Here is a 23,314-nt window from a genome sequence, read left to right on the forward strand (position 1 = left end):
CGGAACATTCTTCCAAACAAGAGTTTGCGAACTCTGCCGCGCGCGTTTCCTCCGGGCATGTTCGAGCGACGGTATCACGTACCCGCCAACATCGTTAACGAGCTCGTAACCCGTGACGGATGATCGAACGATCCAGAAACACCCCGCGCTCGATAATCGTAATCCGTACCAGGGGGGAGCGGGGGGGATCGTAGAACTCGTGCGCGGAAAGTGTCGCGCATGTGAAACAAGATTCGGAGGGATGATTTTATGGGGAAAGTTCGATAAAATTTTAAGTCGTGTTCCTGTGAATCTTTTTTAATGTTTTATAGCTTGAATTAAAGCTGAAAGTGTCTAGTTTTTAACGAGGTATAATAAATAAAAAAGGAATCGTAGGGATCGTTTCTGCAGGTACAAAAAGCCTCACCTGTCCTCTAGGATCAGAGGCCCCATTCTATAGGGAAAATTCAATAAATTTTTTAGTTGTGTTCCCGTGAAGCTTTTTTATTGCAAATTAGCTTAAATTAAAGCTAGAAGTGTCTACTTTTTAGCCAGGTACCGTAAATTAAAAAAGCATAGCAGGGATCATTTTTGCTGATCCAAAAAGCCTAACCTACTCTGCAAGTGCAGCGAACCCATTCTAGAGGGAAAATGAAATAAAATTTTAGGTTATGTTCCCGTGAATGTTTTTTAATATAAATTAGCTTAAATTAAAGGTAAAAGTGTCTGTTTTTTAACCATGTACAATAAATTAAAAAAGAATCGTAGGGATCACTTCTAGAAGACCAGAAATCCGAACCTGCCCTCCAGGATGAGTTTCCCCTCCGTAATTTCGCGGGAACGGCAGCCGACAGGCGCCGCAGCCGTTTCCCGGCAAGTTTGAGCTCGATTGACAAACATAGTTCGACCGGCAGCATAATTGAATTTGCCGTCGGGCACGGTCGCGACCCAACCGAACTTCGAATCGCTGTAACTTCGTTAATTTTGTGAATTATTTCGACGGAGTTTTCCCGGAAAACTTTCCCCCCTGACACGCGCTGTTTTCCTTTAGCGTCGCGCTGACAGCGTTTTATTTTTTAAACTCTCTACCCGAAAATAATTTCTGTAGGATCGATCGATATAGATCGACCGCCTGGGACAAACGATTTTCCCCCGGTTTTATTGTTCCAGCTCCGCGACGGCGCGGCACGCGGCAAATTTTCGCGGAACAATAGAGGGAAACTCTGGTTGTGTCCGCGCGCACAAAGCGCGCCGTTAGAGGGGGGGAAACAGTATCGCCGGGCACTGATTAAATTCGTTCGAAAAAAGAGAGGAGAAAAAAGAACGACGCTTCGAACGCCCGAGGAAAATTTCTGACCGGTCGACGCCGTCCCTTTTTTCCATCCCCTTTGCCCCCTACCCCCCTTTGCGTCGCGCTTCCATGAAACACAGAGTCCGAAAAATGTCGGCGCGTGGCAATTAAAAGCTGCCGCGTGTTTCGTTGTCGGTGTTCGACGCGCTGTCGACGTCCGAGGATTTTCGCAGGACAAGAATTACATAGGATTTTATTTATTTAGTTTATATAATTATATAAGAAATAATTCAATTGTAATGAAAGTATTTTAAATAATATTTTCGTAGCTGCGCTGGATTAAAAAGACAGCTCCGAGAAATTTTTCGAGTATGTTACTGAGAGTAAAAAGACACAAAGAGAGATAAAGAGACAAAGAGAGAGAGAGAGAGAGAGAGAGAGATCGCTGAATTCATCGTTAAAACGTGCGTTGTTATTAACCCGTTCATTAATAACCGAAAATTGCATCCGCGACTCCGGGAAAGATCGAAGCATCGCAGCCGATCTATTTACGATGATTTATTAAGTAAGGAAAATTCGGTGGAAATTTATGAAGTGCGCCGAGGTTAAACTATAAATTACGTAGACCCGCCTGCGATAAATCTCGGTGCTTCCTCAGTTTCTGCCTCATTAAGTAAATTGCTTCGATTTTGCGCGATTTTTATGGGCGCGCCGGGTCAGCAGTCGTGGCTTTGAAGAATGGTCTACGGAAGCCGTCGCTTTGGACATTCTTGAATCCAAGACCAATATGTTTAAAATCGTTAAAGACAACCAAGTAAATTCCTGCGTTTCATTTTGTTGCATTTTGTTGTCTGTGGGAAAGTTTTTATTTAAAGTGAAGTCGAGTTTTTAGTGTGATACAGTAATTGTTATATAATATGATATAGTTTAATATAATATAGATACAATATAGTACAGTATAATATAATATGAATATAATTTAATACAGTAGAATATAATATAAATATGACATAATACAGTATAATATAATATAAATATAATACAGTCCAATAAATATAATAAATACAAATACAAAAATAAAAATGCATAATAATAATAAATACAACAGGCAATACTATATATACCTAACATAAAATAGACAACGATCAACAAATAATAAATTAACACTAACAACTGTTACATCCTAAATTATTAATAAAAAATTATCGAACAAGAAATTAATAACTTTGTCTACAAACCACGAGAACCTTCGCTTAGAAATTGTAAAAATAATTAGCTGCGCCGTGAGTGCAGCGGAACAGCTGATTGCAGCGGTGGTTGCGGAAGAGCGCGCGGTTTAAACGTTCCCGCAGAGACGACGAACAACAAGCTCGTTACTTCTTAACGAATCAGTCGCGACGCCCGTGGAATTTGAAGGAAATAAGAGGCGAAAAGATTTGCGGGTGGACGGTCGGATAAAGTCGTGGGATAGACAACCGGGAGGGGTGGTAGGCGAGCAATAAGAGCAGAAGTTGGCGCGCTTCGTGACCAGCTTCTCGGATACTTCTCGGCTTCCTGATCCCCGGCCGGCTACCAATTAGAAGTTAGAACGTACACCGCGCGAACCGCTAATCCCATTCGACGGCCGGCGCCGTTTCTGACCGAAGGGCGTCCCTCGTTCGACGTTGCGCAACCCTATTGATATTCCAACGGGGTGGCCCCTCTCTCTCCCTTTCTACCCCCCCCCTCCCTCCCTTCATATCCTTCTCTTTCCCTTCTACCCCTCTCCCTCCCGTCCCGCCCCACCCTCCGCGGAAAACATTGCCCGGACACGCGTGAACACGGAATTAGCCGATAAGCAGCTGCAATTAAATGCCGGACAATTTAATCACGTTACACTGATTTATCCGAGCGTGCACAGAAGCGATTGCGTGCCGGGTGCTCGCGCGCGCCCCGATAGCTTTTCAATTCTGCTCGAACAATTACCGGGCGGCGACCGTGTGTTTTCGATTGCTTTATTTTTTTTTTTTTTTTTTATAAACTATTCGGATCGAGAGATGTAACGTTTATCGGAACACGATGCACAGTTTGCTGTGTCGTAATTTGGAAATAATTGTTTGTCGGCGGAGGCAGGCGAATAAATATGAGGAATTAGGATATGTGGGATGAAATGGTGTTAATGATTTTTGGGGAGATTTTGATTAGTTCGATGTGGTATAGTTTTTTGGGGGGATGATAGAGAAGGGTAGTTTTTGAGTTGATATTCTGAAATTGTTTAAGATTGAATTGGAGAGGTTATGTTTATAGTATCCATAAAAGACATACGCCCATGAAAAGCCTTGACATAACCTAATGAAAACCACCTTTTCTGTCTTCAGCTGAGCGACGGCACAGTGTCCGAAGCGCCCCGTCGCGTGGCGATCGAGGGTGGCCCGGGAAGCGGCCGAACAACCCTCTGCCTTCGCCTGCTGCACCAATGGGCGATCCAGGGCGACGGTCCGGCCCTGGCGTTCATAATCCCGCTTCGAGAGCTGCGAGGCAGCCCTGTCCTGACCTACCTGTCCCGGGAACTGTTCCCAAGAACGGCAGCCTTGGGGGACGCGGTCGCCCAGGTGTGGCGCACGCTGCACCTGATGGAGGACCGGGTCCAGTTCATCCTGGACGGTTACGACGAGTGCGTGGGCGGCAGGGCCGCCTTGGGTGACGCGGTGGACCTCCTCGAAGGCCGTCTGTTCCCCGACGCAAGGATCCTGGTCACCTGTTCGCCGAGCAACGCGGCCGCCCTGTCGCCCCTCGTCCAACGAAGGATCCACCTGGCGGGACTCGAGTGGCCGCACGTCGAGAGACTGTGCGTCGCTTACTTCATCCACAACGACATCGCCGACAAGGCCTGCGAGTTCCTCGAGGCGCTGAACGTGCAGCCGCAGACCGTCAAGCAGCTCGGCCAGCACCCGCTCGGATGGATCATGCTCTGCTGCCTCTATCAGGTATCCTAGAAAAAAAATTACATTCTCTTACATAACCTAATACAGTTCTATTGATTTGTTTGGAAAGTGATTTCGTTTCTTCCCAACAGAGGACCTAATTTTTTTCATAGTTAACTTCATACTTAAGATAAATAATCATTATATATATTTGGACAACTGATATAGTTAGGATTGTTTGTTAAAAATTTTGTTCAATTCTTTGCGATAGTTTTTGTTTAGTGATCTGATTGTATAACCTATTCCTTGACATAACCAACGTCTTGTTTAATCAACGCCTTGTATAAGCAATACCCTGACATAACCAACGCTTTATATAACAATTCAAATATTTATACAATCCTTGGAATATCATCTCCCCACTTCGCATCGCCATCTTCCTCACCCTACCACCTCTTCTATTCCAGGACTCCGGCAGCCTGCCATCAGAGACGAGCGCGTTGGTCCAAGCAGCAGTAAAATGCATCGTGAAACGTAGCTTGGATCCTCCGATACCCTACAACGAGGAGATCCCAGGTCACTGTAGAAAGAGGCTGGAAGACTTCGGCAAGCTGTCATTGGCAGCACTGCGCGAAGGCAGATGCTGCTACACGGAAGCCGAGCTGCGAGCCCGCGGCGGCGGCATCGAGGTCACCAGACTTGGCTTCCTCACCAAAGGCTTGACCTTCGGCCAGAGACGCAAGCCAGACCTCTACTCACCGGTTCACATGGCAGTAGCCGAGTTCCTAGCCGCGTATTACCTAACCTCGGTGGCTCAATACGCCAACATCCTTCGAAGAGAATTAGAGGGCCTACCAACCGGCATCATCAGCCACTTAGCCGGCCTGCTCGGCCCCAAGACCCACCTGATCCTGAACCAGCTCTGCCCGCTCGAAGTTCCTCCCAGAGCCGTCTTCTCTCTGCTGAAAGCCGCCGGAGCCTCCGACGGCAACATCAGCGCCGTCTGCAGACTGGTCGGCGCTGGTCCAGGCTTCGGACCGGCTCCGAACGAGAGGCCACCCGCCCCTCTCGTTCACACCTCGCCCTTGGAGCTCGAGGGCTGGGCCAGGATCCTCGAAAGTCCAGCCTGCACTCTGGAAGCCCTCGAAGTAGTCTTCCAAGTGGAGCGTGGATCGGATCCAAGGTATCTCGACGACTTCTTCGCGGCACTGGCCGGCAACGAGAGCGTCAAGCTGGTGAGGATCACCTCTCTGCTCGGGCAAGAGTTCCCGGCCGACGAGGCGCAGAGGCTCGCCGGGCATCTCAAGAGCGTGCTGGGCAAGAAGAAGCTGAACGACTTCGAGCTGGTCATCACTTGCCTGGAGGAAGCTGCGCATGACAGGTGAGAGAGAGAGAGAGAGAGAGAGAGATTTGTTTTCTTGGCGCTGGCTGGGTTTTAGCGCTTTCAGAGACATTGTCGAGGACAATGGCTGGGTCGATTAGCTAGATTAAGCTAAGATTTAAGGAGATGGTAGAGGTTATGGTGGTTGAGGTTAGGGTCGTTTCCCTCGTCAATATCTAGGTTTTGACAAGAGGTTTTTAGCATTTTTATTTTGCTTTTGTTTTTATAGTTTTTAAATCATACGAAATCAAAAGACTCAAACATCTTACGAACGTCCTATAAACGTCTTACAAACGTCCTAGAAACGTTCTAGCGACGTCTTAGTAACATCCTGGGAACAATATGTAATATAATAATATATATACCTAGATATCAGAAGAACCTTTTTAGGGCGTCCCAAACGGCTTACGAACGTTCTGGAAACGTTCTAGAAACGTCTTAGAAACATCCTAGAATCATCTCTCATCCCGCTCAAAAGTCACCTCTCGCTCCGAAAGGGTTAAAAGTTCGAAAACAGGTCAAGGGTTGAAAGATTGCAGCCACAGAGCGAACTTCGAACCGCGGCTCCTTTCATGGGGTTCCCGAACTAAAAAACTCATTTTCACGCGTATCCGGCCCGCCTTCGATTCGCCGAGACACGTGGCACTGTCAGAAGACCGGGAAAGTTTTCTCGATGCGCGTTGTTATATTGCTTTCCTCGCGCGATCTCACCCCCGTCGACTCGAGCAACAACCCTCTGACATAACCCGACCGCATGATCGATAAAATTGTGCGCCGCGGCTAGCACGTTTTTCTTCCCCTCGGTGCTCCTCCCATTGCAAACGCCGAAAAATTAGGCGGGCACTAGGAATCGTTCGAGACGGAGACTCGTGCACGCGATAGCAATAACATTAGCGAGCCGGGAAACTTTTTAAGGGCGAGGAGGGTAATGCTCGTTAAGCCCTCGGTGGACCACGGCTAATGTCGGAAAGTGGATTAAAAAAGTTTGTTCCCCGCTGGGAAACGGTCGCACGAACATCGGGCCACGTTTTTACGGAATCGGCGCGATATGAGCCGCGAGAAGATGTTTCGTGGTGTTCTCGAGACGGTGGGCTTTTTGCTGGCAGTTATTAATGTTCCTAATCGATCGTGTGATTTGTTGTAGTCTTATCGGCGATGTGAGACGTGCACGATTTATCTTGCAGATGCCATAGTTATGTTTTATTCGAACTTATACGAATTTATTCGAACAAAATTATTCGCAAAACAAATCCAAACATCATTCAAACAATTGAATTCGATTCATCCAAAAAAAAAATTACAAAAATATAATAGAAGAATAAAAATCGTCTCCGTCGTCCTTCGTAGAATGTTATTCGAATAACACGAGCGAGAGCACGGTTCATCGTCGTTTTCCCAGGTTCAGGAACGGTCCGAGCACGTTGTTAGGGTCGGGAAGTGAATTAAAAAGTTTACCCAGCCCTCTCGCATGACAGAGGAGGAAGACATTCGCCGTTGGGAACGTGTAGCCGGGGCCCCGGAAAAAGCTCGTGTTTACTCTGCGCCGGCGGTCGGATCGCCGGGGCAAAAAGGGGGGGGGACGGGGGACGGCGATGTCGGCGTGTGCTCTCTCGCCACCACCCCCCACCACCCCTCCCTCCAAACCCTCCCCATTTGCATAAACGCTCTGGTTTGGAGCGGCGTGTGCGCCGTGTGTTGGCTGATCTGCTTTCCAACGTTTGTTTTCACGTGGCAGAGAGAGAGAGAGAGAGGCGCTGGTAAATCGAGAACCACGGTGAATTTGCACGCGCCGCTACGGCGATCGTTTCCGAACGGTTCTCGAGATAAGTCGCGCACGCGGCTCGCGTAAAAATCGCGGCCTCGCGGCGCGTTCGGCACGAGAGGAATAGATGCGAAAACTGGGTTAAGAATATTCTCCCTCGGCGAAATGTAATCGAGATTTACCAGCAGCCGACTCGTTAACGCCGCGCGGAATTATTAATTTCTTGCTCCTCCCCCTCAATTTATTTTATTTAAATTGTCCGCGTTGACGGTGTAATAGAATATTTCGTCTCGACGGTTTCGTAAATGTATTACCTTACCGGTCGAGTTTTTAATGTAAATATAACGTAAATTATTAATGGATGAATCGTTGAATTATTTCAATTTATTCCGAATTATTTTGAACTTTATTAATTTCGAACGAATTTATATGTGATAGCAATTTTTATAATTTTTTTACAAGGAGAATTGTGTTTATAAATATAAATAGCAATAAATTATTAACAGACTTTGAATTTAGTTCAGATAAATAAAATTTTTGCTATGCCTTAACAAATACAAACGGCAATAAACCACACATTCCGAATTTATTCCAAATCGTCCAATATCGTTGTCTATAAATATTTCGAGCGGTCCGCACGCTTTTAAATGATATACGAATTTTTTGCTATTCCCCGTCGAACGAATTGCCTCCCATGAATATTCACCCGGCACGATAATGAATGATTAATAGATTCTTCCGCCCGCGTGAATTTATCCCGAAGTTTTTCGATATCGTCTATTTTTGAATTTTCCATATGGAAGAAGCTGCTCGATGAAAAACCGATTTCCAGCAGCCGGTTTTTCGTTCGCAGTATTATTTTCCACGGGGTACCACCTCTCCCTCTCCCACCCCCCTCTCCCGTATACATATCCGCTGCGGATGAGAACGAACGCGTTATGGTACTTCGTATAACCATGGGAGCGAAAAAAAAAAAAAAAATATAAAAATACACGGTTTATTCGAGCCTCACCTTGTTTAGACAAATGGAGTGCCATTTAAACGAAATGTTGCCGCGAATATGGGAGAAATATGGCCGTCGGAAATTTCGAAGCGTAGCGCTAAACCGTCATCGAACTAATTATTCCATTGAACTGTTATCCGAGCGTTCGAATGGGTTGGGGAGATCGATACGGGAGAAGAGCCTTGAAAAATGTTGTTGCAAAATTCCTGGTGAAAACAAACGTTTGTAAACGAGAATTAATAGCAACCCTGATGTAAGGGTCTGTTCGAGGCGCTGTAACTTGGCGTAGAAAAATCGCAGCCGAGTCTGCCTTTTTTTATAATAAAGGGGAAGGTTCGAAGTATTTTTTAGCGCAAACGGCATCCCCGAAAAAAATTTTGCAAAGTCTGTGCATTTTTTTCAACTTGGTAAATTTGTACTAAACTTCGAATCGAGAGATATTGTTTTAACTTGTTGTAACTTAACGCAAAAAAATCGTAGCCTGGTCGCACTTTTTTTTAATTAAAGGGGAAGGTTCTAAGTATTTTTTAGCGTAAACGGCATCCCCGAAAAAAATTTTGCAAAGACTGTGCATTTTTTTGAATTTGACAAAATCTGCATCAAATTTCTACCACTGAAATAACCTTTATTTAAAATTTAATTCTAGAGTTCCAAAGAAATTATTATAAAAGGCGTAACAAATATAAAATATAATAAATATATATATACATAAAATATAGCAAACATAACCTCGACATCAAATATAATAAACATAAATATAAATTCGAATAAGTTCAAATTAGTTCGAATCAAATCTTCGAATTATATTAAAAATGAAACATTCACATCAACTATTTTATTACTTCATAACCACCATTTCTTAATTATAATTATACCATAAAAATTACTATTTATTATTCTCTCTACCTTATTTTAATTCCTAAATTTAATTTCAAGATTTCTCATCTTTCGCCTTTAACATCTCCGAATAAAATCCACGAAATTAATGATTTTCTTAATATAGCAAATAAACAGTTTAGTACGGTCAATGGCAGAGATTAAAGAACCCGTTAAACGAACTTGGCATAAAGAGGAGGTTGATTAAAAGCCGGCGAAGAACGTGCTAACATGTTCGAGACAGGTCGCGCGAAGCGCTGGAGAACGAATTTCGAGCAGTTTTCACGCGACTGCCGAGATTCATTTACAGAACGAGGTTCTCATATCCCGAAAAATTTTCAATTCCCCGGCAAGCTGTCCGCCGTTGGGAACTCTGGACCGTAGAGATCCACCGAGGACTGTTGCCAAAAAGTTTGCACACTCGGTGCGCAAGAAATATGTTCGAAGTGTCCAATATCGAAGGAGAAAACAGAATTGCCGTGGATTTGGAACGAAAAATTACGTTTTGCGATAGATTCCCAGTATAAATATTATCCCAAACAATTTTTAATAGTGTTTGCAACTTTCTTAAGTTAGTTATGCAATCTGAAAGTCGTCTCTTATTTTTTTATGTATTATATATCATGGTTGAAAGAATTATAGTGCAGCACAGTTTTGTATTAAAATTGGTCATCTTTGACGGATGATAACTCGGCTAAAAATTATTGCAGGATGATGATTCTTTTTTTAAATTAAAGCTTGGAATCTGTACTTTAAGACACTGTTCCTCGATTTTAAGTTCCCTGCATTTCTTACGTTGTAACTATTTAAATGTAAAGCCATGTTTGCCATCTTGAAAATTGCCAAGTTTATCATCTTGAGAATTTGCCAACTTTGAAAAAATGCACGGACTTGTTAAACAATTTCTCCGATATCGCACTTAGCGTAAAATAAAGCTTGATCCTTCCCCTTTAATATAAAAAATATTTCGTCCCCCTACCTCTCCCTTTCACGGAGTTATCGTCTGTCAAATCTAACCTAAATCTGCTGTCAAAAACCACCCCCAAAAAATAAATCGATCATCTTTTCTAATTATTATAAAAAAGACGAATCGATTTGCGTCGATGGGACTGCTGAGACACCCAGTGCGTTAGCAGGGTGTACCACGGCGGTGGCCCCGTGAACGAAAAGACCGGAATTCGATATTCAAAGCACGAGGCGGGCCGCGCAAGACCACCGCGCGCGCGAAACGCTCGGCAACAAGAGCGGTGTAACAATGAGCGGCCTGTCAAGTGGCGGGGGTGGTTGAATCGCGGCTGCATAAAGTCTCCGCGGTGCGAAAAAGCCGGGAAAGTGGCGGAACAATACGCGCCGGAAGAAAACGAGGGTGGCGGTGGCCGGCCGCGGTTTTTAAAGGGTGTGTGTTCGAGGGGTGGCCCGGAGAGGAGGACCGCGGCGAGAAATTAAGGAGGACGCGGTGCTGGTTTTTCTAGCGGCCCCTTCTGTTTACCCCGAAACCTCCTTTCGGCAACCCACCCTCCCGGCCCACCCTCCCCCACCTCCCCATCCCCGGGCTTTTTGTTTCCCTCGCGTTGATACCGGCATTTTTCGCCGTCGCTTCTTCTTCGCCTGTTCTCCGCTTTCTTCGTTTGTTCCACGCTCGCTCCTCCCTTTTCTTGGCACTGTTCCCTCGCTCTCCCGCTTCTTCAGCGGTTTTCCAGCCTGAAAACTTCTCGAGAAGTTTACCCGCCCAGGGCGATTCATAATTTCGCTCGCCGCAGGACATCCCGCGCCTCCGCGGCGACGCTCGTCTTACGGGGCGACGCGCGATGCTCTGAATTGGACAAAAAGTAAAAATAGTCGCTGCTTTATATTTAATCTAAAATATTATACAATGTGCTAAAATGTCTACATAATGGTTTTGGATGTTTAAATAATTTTTCTGTCTAAATAATTTTATTAAATGTATAACTAATTTAGAATATAGATGGACGAATATTTTAGGGGGTGGTTTTTGAGAGCAGAGATTTAGGTATGATTTGACAGGCGATAATTCGAATTATTCTGGAATTATTCTAGGGTTACTCAAATCATTCTCGAATTGCTCTCGAATTATTTTTCGAATTATTCTCGAATTACTCTCGAATTATTTTCGAATTACTCTCGAATTATTTTCGAATTATTCCCGAATGATTCGAATTGCCCGAATCATTTACTCTACTCGAACAATCTCTAAACAACAGTTGAAACTAAAAACCATATTGTAAATTTACAAAATACTGAACACATCATTAATAAATACATTTTTCAAACTAATATTTCCCGAATATATCATCAAAACTGATCCTAAAATCGGCGTAAAATGTGTTGTTAAACGAGGGTTCGGAATTCCGGCAGCCTTCGCCGATTTTCGAAGAGACTGCGCGCGACGGAACAAGATGAAGCGAAGCCGGGAAATGAAATTACAAGGCAATCGAAGGGGTGGAAGACGCCCCGCGAAGCAAACGCGCGCTCTCGGTTCCCTCCGTTCCGTTTCGGCAGCGTTCACGCTCGACGCTCGGCGAACAAGAGAGGACACCCTCGTATCCGCGCGCCGATCCATCGATCGGCCGGTGTTCTTACCCACCCCCTCCCCCGTGGCACCAGTCATCGCCTCGGAGAGACCCCCGGCTTCGATCTCGAGAGGTTCTCGTCGGCCGAGGAACGCGACGCGACTGCAAAGTGGAGCGAACGAAAGTGCCGGGAGAAAAAAGGGGGACGGAAGGCTGTGTCTCGATGCGCAACAATGAGCCGACCGGGGGGACGCGAGAGAGTTGTTCCGCTACGGGCGAGCGGGCTGTTCGAGGCCCGCCCTTAACACCTTACGACCCTTTTCACCAGCCGCGATACTTCACCGTGGTTGATTCTTCCCTTATGGTTCACCCGGCAAGGATTTATCGAGCCCCGAACGGTTCGAGACTTTTCCAAAGTTAGGGGTGGTTTTTCCTTTTATTTAATTTATCTCCGGACATTTATACGAAGAAAAAATTGTCTAAGTGAATTTTCTAGAACATAAAATAGCTAGAAATGTTTTTTACTTTTTTAATAATAATGGAAAGTTGTGGTATAAATATCTTGTGTTTTATGTTTTATGTTTAGTTTTTTTCTATGTTTATAAAAATTGACCAACTTCGATCGACCATAACTTTGCTAAAAATCATTTCCGGCGAGCGCAGCGTTCTCGCGGTTTTTCGCGGAGGAGAAAAAAAGGTTCGACGCGGCACAGTATCGGCCGATTAATTTGCCGGCGCCCGATTCTAATCCGGAAGGATCGCTGACGTTGATGAAGAGGCCGGCCGCGTTTCATAAAAGCCCGGCGAGCGCGCGTCGCCGCCGACGGGATGAAACTCTCGTCGAGTGCGCGCGCGACCGGCTGACTGACAGCTGACGGAATATTTCCACTGGTCGACGCGCGTGCAAGTGATAGCGGACGTGCTTGGTCGGACGGCGGCGGCTCTTTCGATGTATATTCGAACGCGGCCGGACGTCCTCGACCGCGCTGAAAAATGAAGACCAACGGGGTCCCGCCTGTGTTCGAGGCTGTATTCGACTGTTGGAGGCTGTATTCGACTGTTCGAGGCTGTTTTCCGACGCCGAATACCCGAACTCGTTTTCACGTCAGTAGTGAAAGACGCGTTTCGGTCGGACATCGGTTACTTTCACGCGTCAACGGGCGCGCGAAACATCGTTCGTTATTCTTGTTTTCTCGCGTGTTTCCATCGGATGAACCCGAATTTCGAGAACGCGGTTTTTGTCTGCCGTGCTCGATTTTTCGAGAATTCCATTTCCTAGAGCCACGGTTTTCGACTTTTTTTTACGAAAATCTGGGTTTCTGGATTTTCGGGCTATCGGGCGCGAACTGCAATGTTTTTTTAACTGGTAAATTGTCGGAATAGTTAATAATGTTTATGTATTTTTATTTTCAAGTATAATATTGAGTTTGGAGAATAAAATGTATTTTATTTGTTTAAATAATGTTCATGGATTTAGATGAGACTTTTGTAAGTGTAGAGATTTGTTTTAGACATTTCTTTCGGACATTCGCAAAATTAATTCATTTGTTAATATAGTTAATACATTTACAAAGTTAATACAGATATTTTATACTCAAATTTTCAAATACCAAATCTTTGCAAACCAATTTCATTAATTATAAGCCACGCGATCGCCAACGATCTCCCTCCTCCACCCTAAACGAAACAAACAAATAAATAATAACAACAGGACAATTCAAACACATCAAGAATCGCGACAGAGCCGAAAGAAGACAATTCAATTTACCAAAAAAATTCGATCATCTGCCAACGGTGACTCGCACACTTACCCTGTAAACATTTACGCGTACATTTTTTTTTTCCAAATGGATTTAGCGAATTGCGTGATCGTCAATTAAATCGTCATCGTTAACCGAGCGCCTCCCTTGGGGAGTGGGGGAGCGGGGGAGGAGGGGGTTCTACTTTAATTAACTTGGAGGCACGGTCTGGCGGCGATTGAATTTCGAAAATATTGGAATCGAAGGCTGAACCGAGCCACTATTTGTTAAATAACGCGGGATTCATGAATATGCGCGCGTGACCGGGAGCGTTTGTTTTCCCGTCGCCGGCTGGAACAACATTTTCCGAGTATGCGTGTATGCGCGACTATATGCGTGACTATATGCGTGTGTCAGAGGAAGATGGGGCGGCGATCGACGTGTCTTCTTCCCGATCGCGTCGATCCACGGGGCTACTGTCGTCGTTTACCAACGGGAGAATCCCGTTGACTATAGTATGTTGACTATACTTTACTATACTAGAGTATAGTATGTGTATTGGGAGTACAACTCTTAGTCCTTTGAACGTCCTTTAAACGTCTTCCTCTGTCTTTTTTTCTTTCTCTCTCTCTCCATTTATCTATCAATCTAAATAAATATATAAATAAATAAATGATTTATCACAGAAGATAGAACAAAACGCGTTATTATATTATACTAAAAAGAAAGAGAAAATACAGTACAATAATCGCGCACGTCGCGTTTATTGATAGAAATTTCCATCGGACTCTCGTCAAAGTACTGCGGCATTGGAGGAGTAGTAGGAGGAGGGGTAGGGAGAGGGGGAAGGGGGCTGAGTTAAGGGAAACAATTGGGAATAAACGAACGCACCTGGGGAACAGGGGGAAACCGGCCCGGGTCGTTACAAAACCCAGCCTGTAACTAGTATTCCGGAATTGTTTTCATTCCCTCCCCCCCCTACCCTTCCCTCCAGTCGGTTTTCCATAACGCATAAGAACAACAAACGAGCGGGGCAAACAATAAACAACCGGCGGGGGCCCCGGTACCAATTTGCGGGCATAAAAATGCCTGGGAAAATCGAGAGGGGCTCCGCGTTTTAGGGAAACTCGATGGTACGTCGGGGAAACCTACGTGCGCCGAGAAAAGAATTTTTCTGGAGAGAGGGAGAGAGCTAATAGGGTAACAGTGCCAGTTACTGTACGGAGGAAAAGTTAGTTACTGTGCCTTTTGTTTAATTTCAAGCGTGGTTCAGTTTATCGTGTAAAACGAACTTTTATGTTTCGATTCAATACTTTATTCTTTTGTTAATATTAATTATGTTGTAACGTTGAATCTTAAGCTTTTAATTGTTTAGTATTTAATAGTTTAACAGTGCCAGTTGCTCTGGAAATTTCTCAGAAATTTGTAAAATTTCTAGCATTTCAACTGTATCTACATAGACGAACTTAACATTTTTTTACGAAAATAAAATCGGCACTGAATAATAAAAGGAAATAATAAATATTAAAGAAACTATATCAAATTCGAATATTTATACTATACACACTTAGCCTCCCCATTTAATACTGTCTCGCTGAAATGAACGACGATTGAAAATTCAAGTAACAAATACAAAATTAGAGTACAACAATAATAAAAATGCATAATTTGAATTTTATTAATAATAAAAATACATAATTAGAATTTTATTAATAATAAAAATACATAATTAGAATTTTATTAATATAACTAATACACGATATATATAACTCAAATATATAAAATATCCTAACCTAAAATATTCTCTTCCAAGACCCCCAAGAAACGTCATTCGCGTGGCTAAAGCGTTTAGGCAGCGGCGTCTCGCGTAGGTCGGTCGCAGGGCACAGCGATTGGGGGCCCCTCGGTCCAAGCCTCGGGCGAATCTGCTGATTGCCCGATAAGCCGGCGGGGCTATCTGGGTCGTTTCCGTCAAACTTGTTCCTATTGATCCGCGGGTGTACGCCGCGGCCACATTTTCAGCATCTTCGCCCCCGTCGTTTTCGCGTGCGCTGCAAGTTCTCCTCGTTGCGCCTGTGTATCGGGCGCCCGGTCTCTCCACTGTGTCAAGCAGCCACTGATGAACGGTCGGAACTGCGGCGGTTGCGAAACGTTCGCTGGAAAACTGCAAACGCCTTCCTTAACTTTCGGAGCCGGGCGGGGTCGTCCTCTCTATCCGCGTTCGATCTGCATCGGCGGTTTGTTTTCGCGGGAAAACCGCGCGCGGCTCCTTTTCATCGGATACGGAAAACTCGATGGATCGAGAGTCGATGGATCTGCGCGTTGCAGATGCGGAACGCGGATCAATTGAGACCAGTTTTCTTCATGAGTTTTGTAAATAATTAAATAATGATAATCGTCCAACAATTTTCTGTCGTTGGGAGATTCTAGTGGAATTTTAGGAAAGGGTTATTTTTGACTTTCTAGGACAGAGTACGCTTCACAGAGACAACTTTTATTAGGGAAAATTTGTTATATTGTCGGAGAGATTTTTAAATAATGAGGATTTTTTCTATTCGTTGATCTTGACGTGAGTAATAAATTTTTAACAATTGTTTTCAATTTTCTGTTAAAACAAATCGTAGCCGAAATAAAACCCAAATCATCCCTTAATTAAAACCCAAATCATCCCTTAATTGAAACCTAAATCATAGCTCAAATAAAACCGAAATCATCCCTCAATGAAAACCCAAACCACAGCTGAATTAAAACCTAAATTACAACCGTATTAGCAAGATTAACGGAACAAAGGGCTCGATCGTTTTGTTACAGGTTGGAGTGCGTGGTGAACGCCCTTTGCCGCGGGCTGAGCCACGCGTCGAGCAGCCTGGCCCGGCTGGTCCTCGACACGAATCTGTCCGGCGAGCAAGTGTCCCGGGTCTGCGACGCCCTCCGCGGCTGCGTTCAAGTGCAGGCGCTGCACTTGCCCCATTTGGGATGCGGCTGCGAGGGCCTGGCCTCGGTCGCCGAGCTACTCAAGGAGAGGCCTCTGCTGGCGTTGAACCTCGCCGGAAGCTGGGGCGCGAAGAACGAGGACCCGTCCAGCTCTGGAATCAGTATGGGTAAACCTTACGCTATCACATTTTATTTGTTTATTTTTATGGTCGCCGGCCCTCGGGGCCCTTTTACAATAAGGGACCAGTTAGAATGATTTAGCGACGTGAAAGGGTCAATTTTTGCTGATAGTTTAATTTTTATTGGTTTTTCAAGATTTATGGATCTTTTTTTTTTTAACTAAGAGTTTTAATTGAGAATTAAGGAGTAAATATTGTTATCATGGATATTTAAAGTTGAGATTGTTTTTTAGAGGAGACTAGTTTAGGTGTGGACGTTTTATGGATGATCGCACCAGTTTATAATTATTATATATTTCTTATATCTTTATATCCTTGTCATATGTTTCTTACATATTTATATTTGTCATATTTTTATATATTTTTTATCCCGCACTGTGTTTCAACCCACACCAAAAATCAACAACCGGCGCGTAAATCGCCCCGGTGCTCCTCGAGAGGAATCGATCGGCGAGAGGGTATCGCGACGTAGAGGAGAGAGAGAGAGAGAGAGAGAGATGGGTCGCTTAAGCCGGCCCCGGGGCCCACGGTTCATCGGTCACTCGATCAACAAGCGGGATCGCGAGCGTGAGCTTAACGAAGCCCCGGGGCTTAAGACGAGCCGAATTAATGATCGCGCGCCGGGTCAAACGAGCCGTAAACTCGACCTCCCGGCGGCGGTGGCGGCAGTCGATCGACCGGTTCTCGATCCTTGCCCGGCGGTTACGAAAAAAATCCCGATTCGAAATTTCGCCTAGCACGGTACGTGCGCCGCCGCCATTAGGCTCTCTCGATTTGCATGATAGCGCCCGCCTAGAATCCGGATGCACTCGGACTGCCGCGCTGTAGAGCCGAGTGGCCTCGGCGAACTACTCGAAAACTCCGCCGGAACAGGGCTAACTCGGACATCGAAAAGCGATCGGTCATGGCTACTCGTCACGCCAGCCATGTATCGAGGTAAAAACTAGGAACTCGCATAATTCTTTCGTAATAGGATCGTAATAGTACGGGGTTACTGTCACTGTGAACTAGGGGTAGGTCATTTCAATAATTTAATCTTTTTTTGAGGTTATGTCAGGTTTATATATATTTTTCTGGGAATGGAGATTTATCCCTTTCAACTCGAAGCTATATTAAACCCTTTGTTAAGGGTAGAATCATTTTTCTGATTTTGAGAATTTATATATAATAATCTGGTACAATATGTAACATATAATGTATAGTTTGTACTATAGTATAATATACAATATATATAATATACTAATATAATACAATATATAATATACTAATATAATACAATATACAATATACTAAAATGTACAATATATAATATACTAAAATGTACAATATAGTTAAAGGGTTGACAATTCCTAAACAAAGCCACGAATCGCACTTTCAATAAGGAAAAACTTGCTCGGAATCGTCTCAGGAATCTGTTACCCCTTTATTGCAAATTACTTTCGCGACGCTCGGTACACGTCGAGAATTGCAATTCGCCCGAGTATCCGCGCGAAAAAAAGGGGTATAGCGTGTGGCACAAGGGGGGTCGTTTCGGTGGCAGGCGGTTAATGGCCACGGAATTAGAAAGTTCGAATTAGAGCAGTTCCCGGGGCTGTGCAAGCTTCGCGCGAATCGGCGGAGAGAGAGTCAAAGTTCACGGTGTCGGGGTGTTTTCCAGCGGTGCCCTCTCCCCCACCCCCCCTCCCCCCGGAACTTCGGCCCTTTCGAAGTTTAAGCCGCGTTATTTAGCCGGGGAGAGCGGCGTCGCGCCCGGGCTCACGTAAACGCGTAAAAGGGCGAACGCGGACGTTCAATTTATGAAGGAGAGCCCCCGTAGCCCGTTTTACGCTACGAAGCTACAATCTCGGAGAGAGTCTAATGCGACCTATTCGTTTCCCGGATAACGAATGCCTCGCCCCCCCCCCCCCGCGCGCCCGCTGCCACGACGACGTTTCTTCCCATTCGCGTTCGAATTAGTTTCGACGTCATTTTATCCGAGTGGAGAGGCCACACTTTTTCCGGCACCTTCTTCTATCTAGCCGAGGGAATCGATCAGGCTTTTCCCGGCGAATTGTTTCCGTCTGGGACCAACACGATCGAGAGAGACTGTCTCTCTCTCTCTCTCTCTCTCTCTCTCTGTCTTTAGCAAGAGCGAAATGCTAACGACGGCGGCGACATTTTTCTACGCTGCCTCGGGATCTGCTTTAGGGCGTCGACGAAACTGTGATGCACTCGTGGTAGGTTATGTTCGTTTTATTCGATCGCTGGATGAAGGATTCGGGTTGGATGTTTCAATTAAGTATTTAGTTGAGTATGAAATTCTATAGGATTAGTTGCGATAGCTCGAATAAATGTTTAATTAACACTTTACCGATCGGTCATTCAGTCATGGAAAATTGTTAAACTTTTTACTGTTAAATTTTTGTCTCTGTTTTAATCTTATTCATTTTATTAATTGCGAAAGGATGCTAATATCTAAAAAAATTGTGTAATAACTTTGTAGCTTACGATAGTACAGTTTTACAAATTTATGTCGATAATAGGTATTAAATTATTGGTTACAATGATAACCGATTAAAACAGAACTCTTAGAGTAATTTGAACAAAAAAACACTCGAACATCCAATTTTCGTAATATAAAATTATTGAGCCAAAAACTAAGTATGAAATAAATGTTTCAATGGACTGCGACATTACTATAAATTTATTATAAATTTATTACAAAGCCACACCCTACAGTATAAAAAAATAGAGAATTGAACCAAAAGCCAAGTATGAAATTAACGATGGAATATACAGACAACATTATAATAAATTTATTATACAGCCACGCCCTAAGAAATAAAAGAACAGAGAATTCATACGCGATTCGACCAAGAGAATATTTCCGAGGGTTTCAGGGCGGTTTCGAGCCCGCGGTACGTCGCACCGTGGGAGATCGGGACGTGAAACGTTAAGATCCGTCTGTCCAGGGTTGAAGGCGTCCACTCTGGTGGCAAATTTACTCGTGCCATCCCGTAGGAGGCTTTGCGACAAAGCTGGACAACGAGGAAAAGACGGACGGGGGTCGGTTGGGAACGTTAAGGGATTGTTCGACGATAAAGAGAGCGAGAGAGCGAGAGAGAGAGAGGGTAACAGAGAGAATTCAGTAGTATAACAAAGCGCCAGCTCCACCGGGGATGATTAATACGTTATTTCGGGCCGGAAATTCAGTTGGAAAGTGTCGTTTGCACCGCGGTCGGCTCGCAAAGCGACCCGTACGTCTTCGTAGAACGAGGACTGTCGTCGCGGAAATATGCTCGATCCGGGCCACGTACCTTTTTCCTGCCACCTCGTAGCATTTTCCTGGCGCCCCTTATATTATACCATTTTCCTGGCCCTCCACGATCGTAAAAGGGTGGAGAGGTCCGCGCGCGGAGAGTGGCTTCCTCGAATCAGGAGAATTCGAATGCAGGGAAAGAGGCTCGTAAACTTTACACCCCTCGCCGAGTTTACGAGGGGGACGCTGCCCATTCTCAGCGCACCGTTGCCATAATCGGCCACCGATCGGACCGGGTCGATCGCGATTACCATTCACCTGACTCAAACCAGTTTGGGTTAGGCGATTAACCCTCCACTAAAGATCACTTTTACTCGGATGTTTGTCGAAGGATTGTGGTGTTAATTATTTAATCAGGAATTTTTGGGAAGGCGATTATGCTATTTTTTAGTACTATTTTGTGAAGGATATATTTAGTCAAATTTTGGGAAATCATGCTATTTTGTAGGACTATTTTGTGAAGAGAGTTATCTTTACTTGAGTGATGATTTATATAAGTAATTTTTTTATTGGATTATTTATTGGGACGATTCTTTGTTCGAGTGATTTTTGTTCAAATAATTCTGAAATTCAAAGTATTTTTTTTAAACTCACAGCGTGTCCATTTTATATAACTTGGAGCATTTTATACGTTATGGAATTATAATTTCGTTGCAACAATTAACAGCTGTTGACAATTTTTTGAGTACAAGTGATGAAAATTATTTTGCAACGTGGCATAATAATTTTTAGCGGCGCCTCAGAGTCGCCGCCCGACCGCAAAGGGTTAAAAAGGCGCGAAGGTCACGGTCGCCCGACTATTTTTCCGCGAAACGAGCGACGAAAGAGAGAAGCGTGCGTCGAAGCGAGCCAATAAGGCGAAGGACCGCGGCAAACTGGAACGCGGGGTAACAGGTAGCGAAATAAACGGTTGAGAAAGGTGCGCACGGGTTCTCCGGTTGGCGAAGGTAAACACCGGCAGGGCAAACACGTGGGGGGGGCCGCCGGTTCCGCGGCGGACGCCTAACACTCTCGAGAAACTACCCCTACCCTCTACCCTCCCCCTTTGCCAGAGAGTTTCTTCAGTCCTCCTCCGCGACGATCTCTCTTGTCTCGTCGACTTAGATAAACGGCGGATCGTTCTACGCGGCGGTTGATGTTATCGTCGCGGTCGGTGTCGGTAAACAGCGTCGCGCGTGTTTAACCCTCTTCCCTCTCCCCCCCTCTTCTCTCGTCGTCGTCGTAACCGGCGAGGGTTGTTGCTACCTCGCAGGTCTCGCCAATTACAAACACCTGACGGTACGGCGCCCCTGTTCCTCGGCGACAACTTCCCTGGCTTCCTTGGAAACCTGGCAAAGGGGTTGGTTCGAGAGGGTGAGAGAGAGAGGGGAGAGGGAGAGGGGGGAAACTTTCACGGAGGCGAACGGAATTACGCGAAACTCGTCGGGAAATTCGAGGGATTAGTTTAGCAAATAACGCGCGGAAAGAGGCGAAACGGGGACAGCGGGGGTTACTTTTTAGAACGATCTTCACTAAATAACTATTTTTGATAAATTGTTTTCGTGATATTTATAGGGAAACTTGAATTGTTAATTAATTTTGGCGTGGTTGAATTTTGGAAGTAATTGAGAATTTTATTAGCTGTATATTTTATTAGGTATATTTTATTAGGTGTATTTTATTGGTATATTTCCAATGATTTCCAATGCCTTTGTTAACTTTTGCCAGGGAGTGTACGCTTTTAATACTATATTTTCCAATAAGATTTGAGACAGTGATTTCGCAAAATATTGCTCCGTATTATTGCTAAGTCCATAATCGGAACACTAATTGTTTAATATGGCATTTAATATGACGTTTAATATAGCGTCTAATATGACGTCTAATATGGCGTCTAATATGGCGTCGAAAGGGTAGCGTAGACAAAAAAAATTGGAATCGTATCTGGGCCGCGAGATTGATTCCGGCGCAAGTTACTTAGGCGTGGGCCGATTGAATCTTGACTCCGTTATCGATCGTTCAGTCTTCCCGGAACTTTTTCAATGAAACTCAAGATTGAAATAGAAAACCACCCCGCATCACCCCCTCCTCCCCTCTCTTTGCCAGGAATTCTTGGGCCAGTGGATCGCATCCTTTAGAATCTGCGAAGCCCTTGTTCGTTCATTTTCTCGGTTACACTTGCTCGCGAGCTGACTCAATCGCAGAAAACCAATCTCGACGGAATAAACAAATTTGCAAATCCCTGCGCTTGCTGCAAACGTTAATTAAGTAAGGTAAAAGTGATGAGAAAATTTTGTTGGCGATGTAGGAACGAAAAATACTGTTTTAATGAAGGGGGTAGTTTATGGTAATGTGCAGTTTATGATAATGTCTTTAGGTGAAATTTGTGTTTATTAAATAATATATAAATTCGGAATATTATGTTAATATTGTTAAATTGAAAAAGCTAGTTTTAGTGGAGGGGTAGTTTGTAATAATTTCTTTGGAATCATCTTGCAATCGATATTTATTAAATGATATTTAACTTCATAATATAAAATAGTAATAATTTAATAAAATTCATAAAATTCTAAAAATTGTTTCGACACCGTAACGATAAAAAATTCATTTTCAACAGGGTTTATTAAACGTTACACAGATTCAGAAAATTCTTTCTTCTATTATTAAAACGTAAAAATTCATTTCAAATACATCAATATTCTATAGCACGTTAACATCTCTACCTTTAACAAACACGTTTACTGAACAATATAAAAATTGTTACATCGTGAAAATATTAATTTCTCATTTAGGAAAAGTATGTCATCGATGACGTTCGCAACAATAATATCTTTACTGGCAACGAGTAATATAAAAATTCATCGAATACTTTTCTCTTATCGTGAAAAATAAAAAAAAACATTTTTCATTTAGCGAAATATTTCGCGAAACTTTATTAAATAATGCAAACGCTGGGTGTTTCCCGTCGAACTGATGGCTTCGCCTTCGAGGCTTGTTCGCGCGCGTATCATAGAGAAACAATCGAAAAATGGCGGAAAGGAATCCCCCCTCCCTCTTTCTCTCTTTCTTTCGAGGAACCGTCAAACCGAAAGATTCGATTTGTCTACGGCGCTATAGACTCGACGTCGCCCGGAGAAAGATTGCTTTCGATTCGAGGGATGGCAGCACGGCGACGTCGCTCGCTCGCGCGCGCGCGGAGAGGGGTGGTTGCCGGGTAATCTTGAGGGACTTCTCTCAGCCCGTCAGAAGTAAACTCGATCCCCGCTGTTATCCGTTAAAGAAAATAGAGAGAAAGCGCGCGCGCGCGCGCGGGACTCGAAATTCTGATTTCCGCGGTACACTCGTGGATTGAAACGGAAGACCTTGAAACCCTTTCGAGGGAGCGGACCATCCTCGGTGACGATCTTTAAGTGGACCCTGGACCGTCAATAATGTCCCTACGAAATTGTCCGTTCCGCG

The 23,314-nt window shown here is 44.3% G+C and overlaps 1 protein-coding gene across 1 annotated transcript in view; it reads left to right on the forward strand.

Moving 5' to 3' along the window:
- Window positions 1-23,314, forward strand: part of LOC144468825 (uncharacterized) — a 101,031-nt gene that overhangs the window by 35,393 nt on the left and 42,324 nt on the right. The window contains exons 4-6 of the mRNA XM_078178577.1: window positions 3,628-4,236; window positions 4,641-5,554; window positions 16,277-16,566. Coding sequence (XP_078034703.1) covers window positions 3,628-4,236; window positions 4,641-5,554; window positions 16,277-16,566 — 1,813 coding nt within the window. The remainder of the gene's footprint in view (window positions 1-3,627; window positions 4,237-4,640; window positions 5,555-16,276; window positions 16,567-23,314) is intronic.

Source organism: Augochlora pura, chromosome 4 (genome assembly GCF_028453695.1).
Source record: "Augochlora pura isolate Apur16 chromosome 4, APUR_v2.2.1, whole genome shotgun sequence".
Taxonomy (NCBI): domain Eukaryota; kingdom Metazoa; phylum Arthropoda; class Insecta; order Hymenoptera; family Halictidae; genus Augochlora; species Augochlora pura.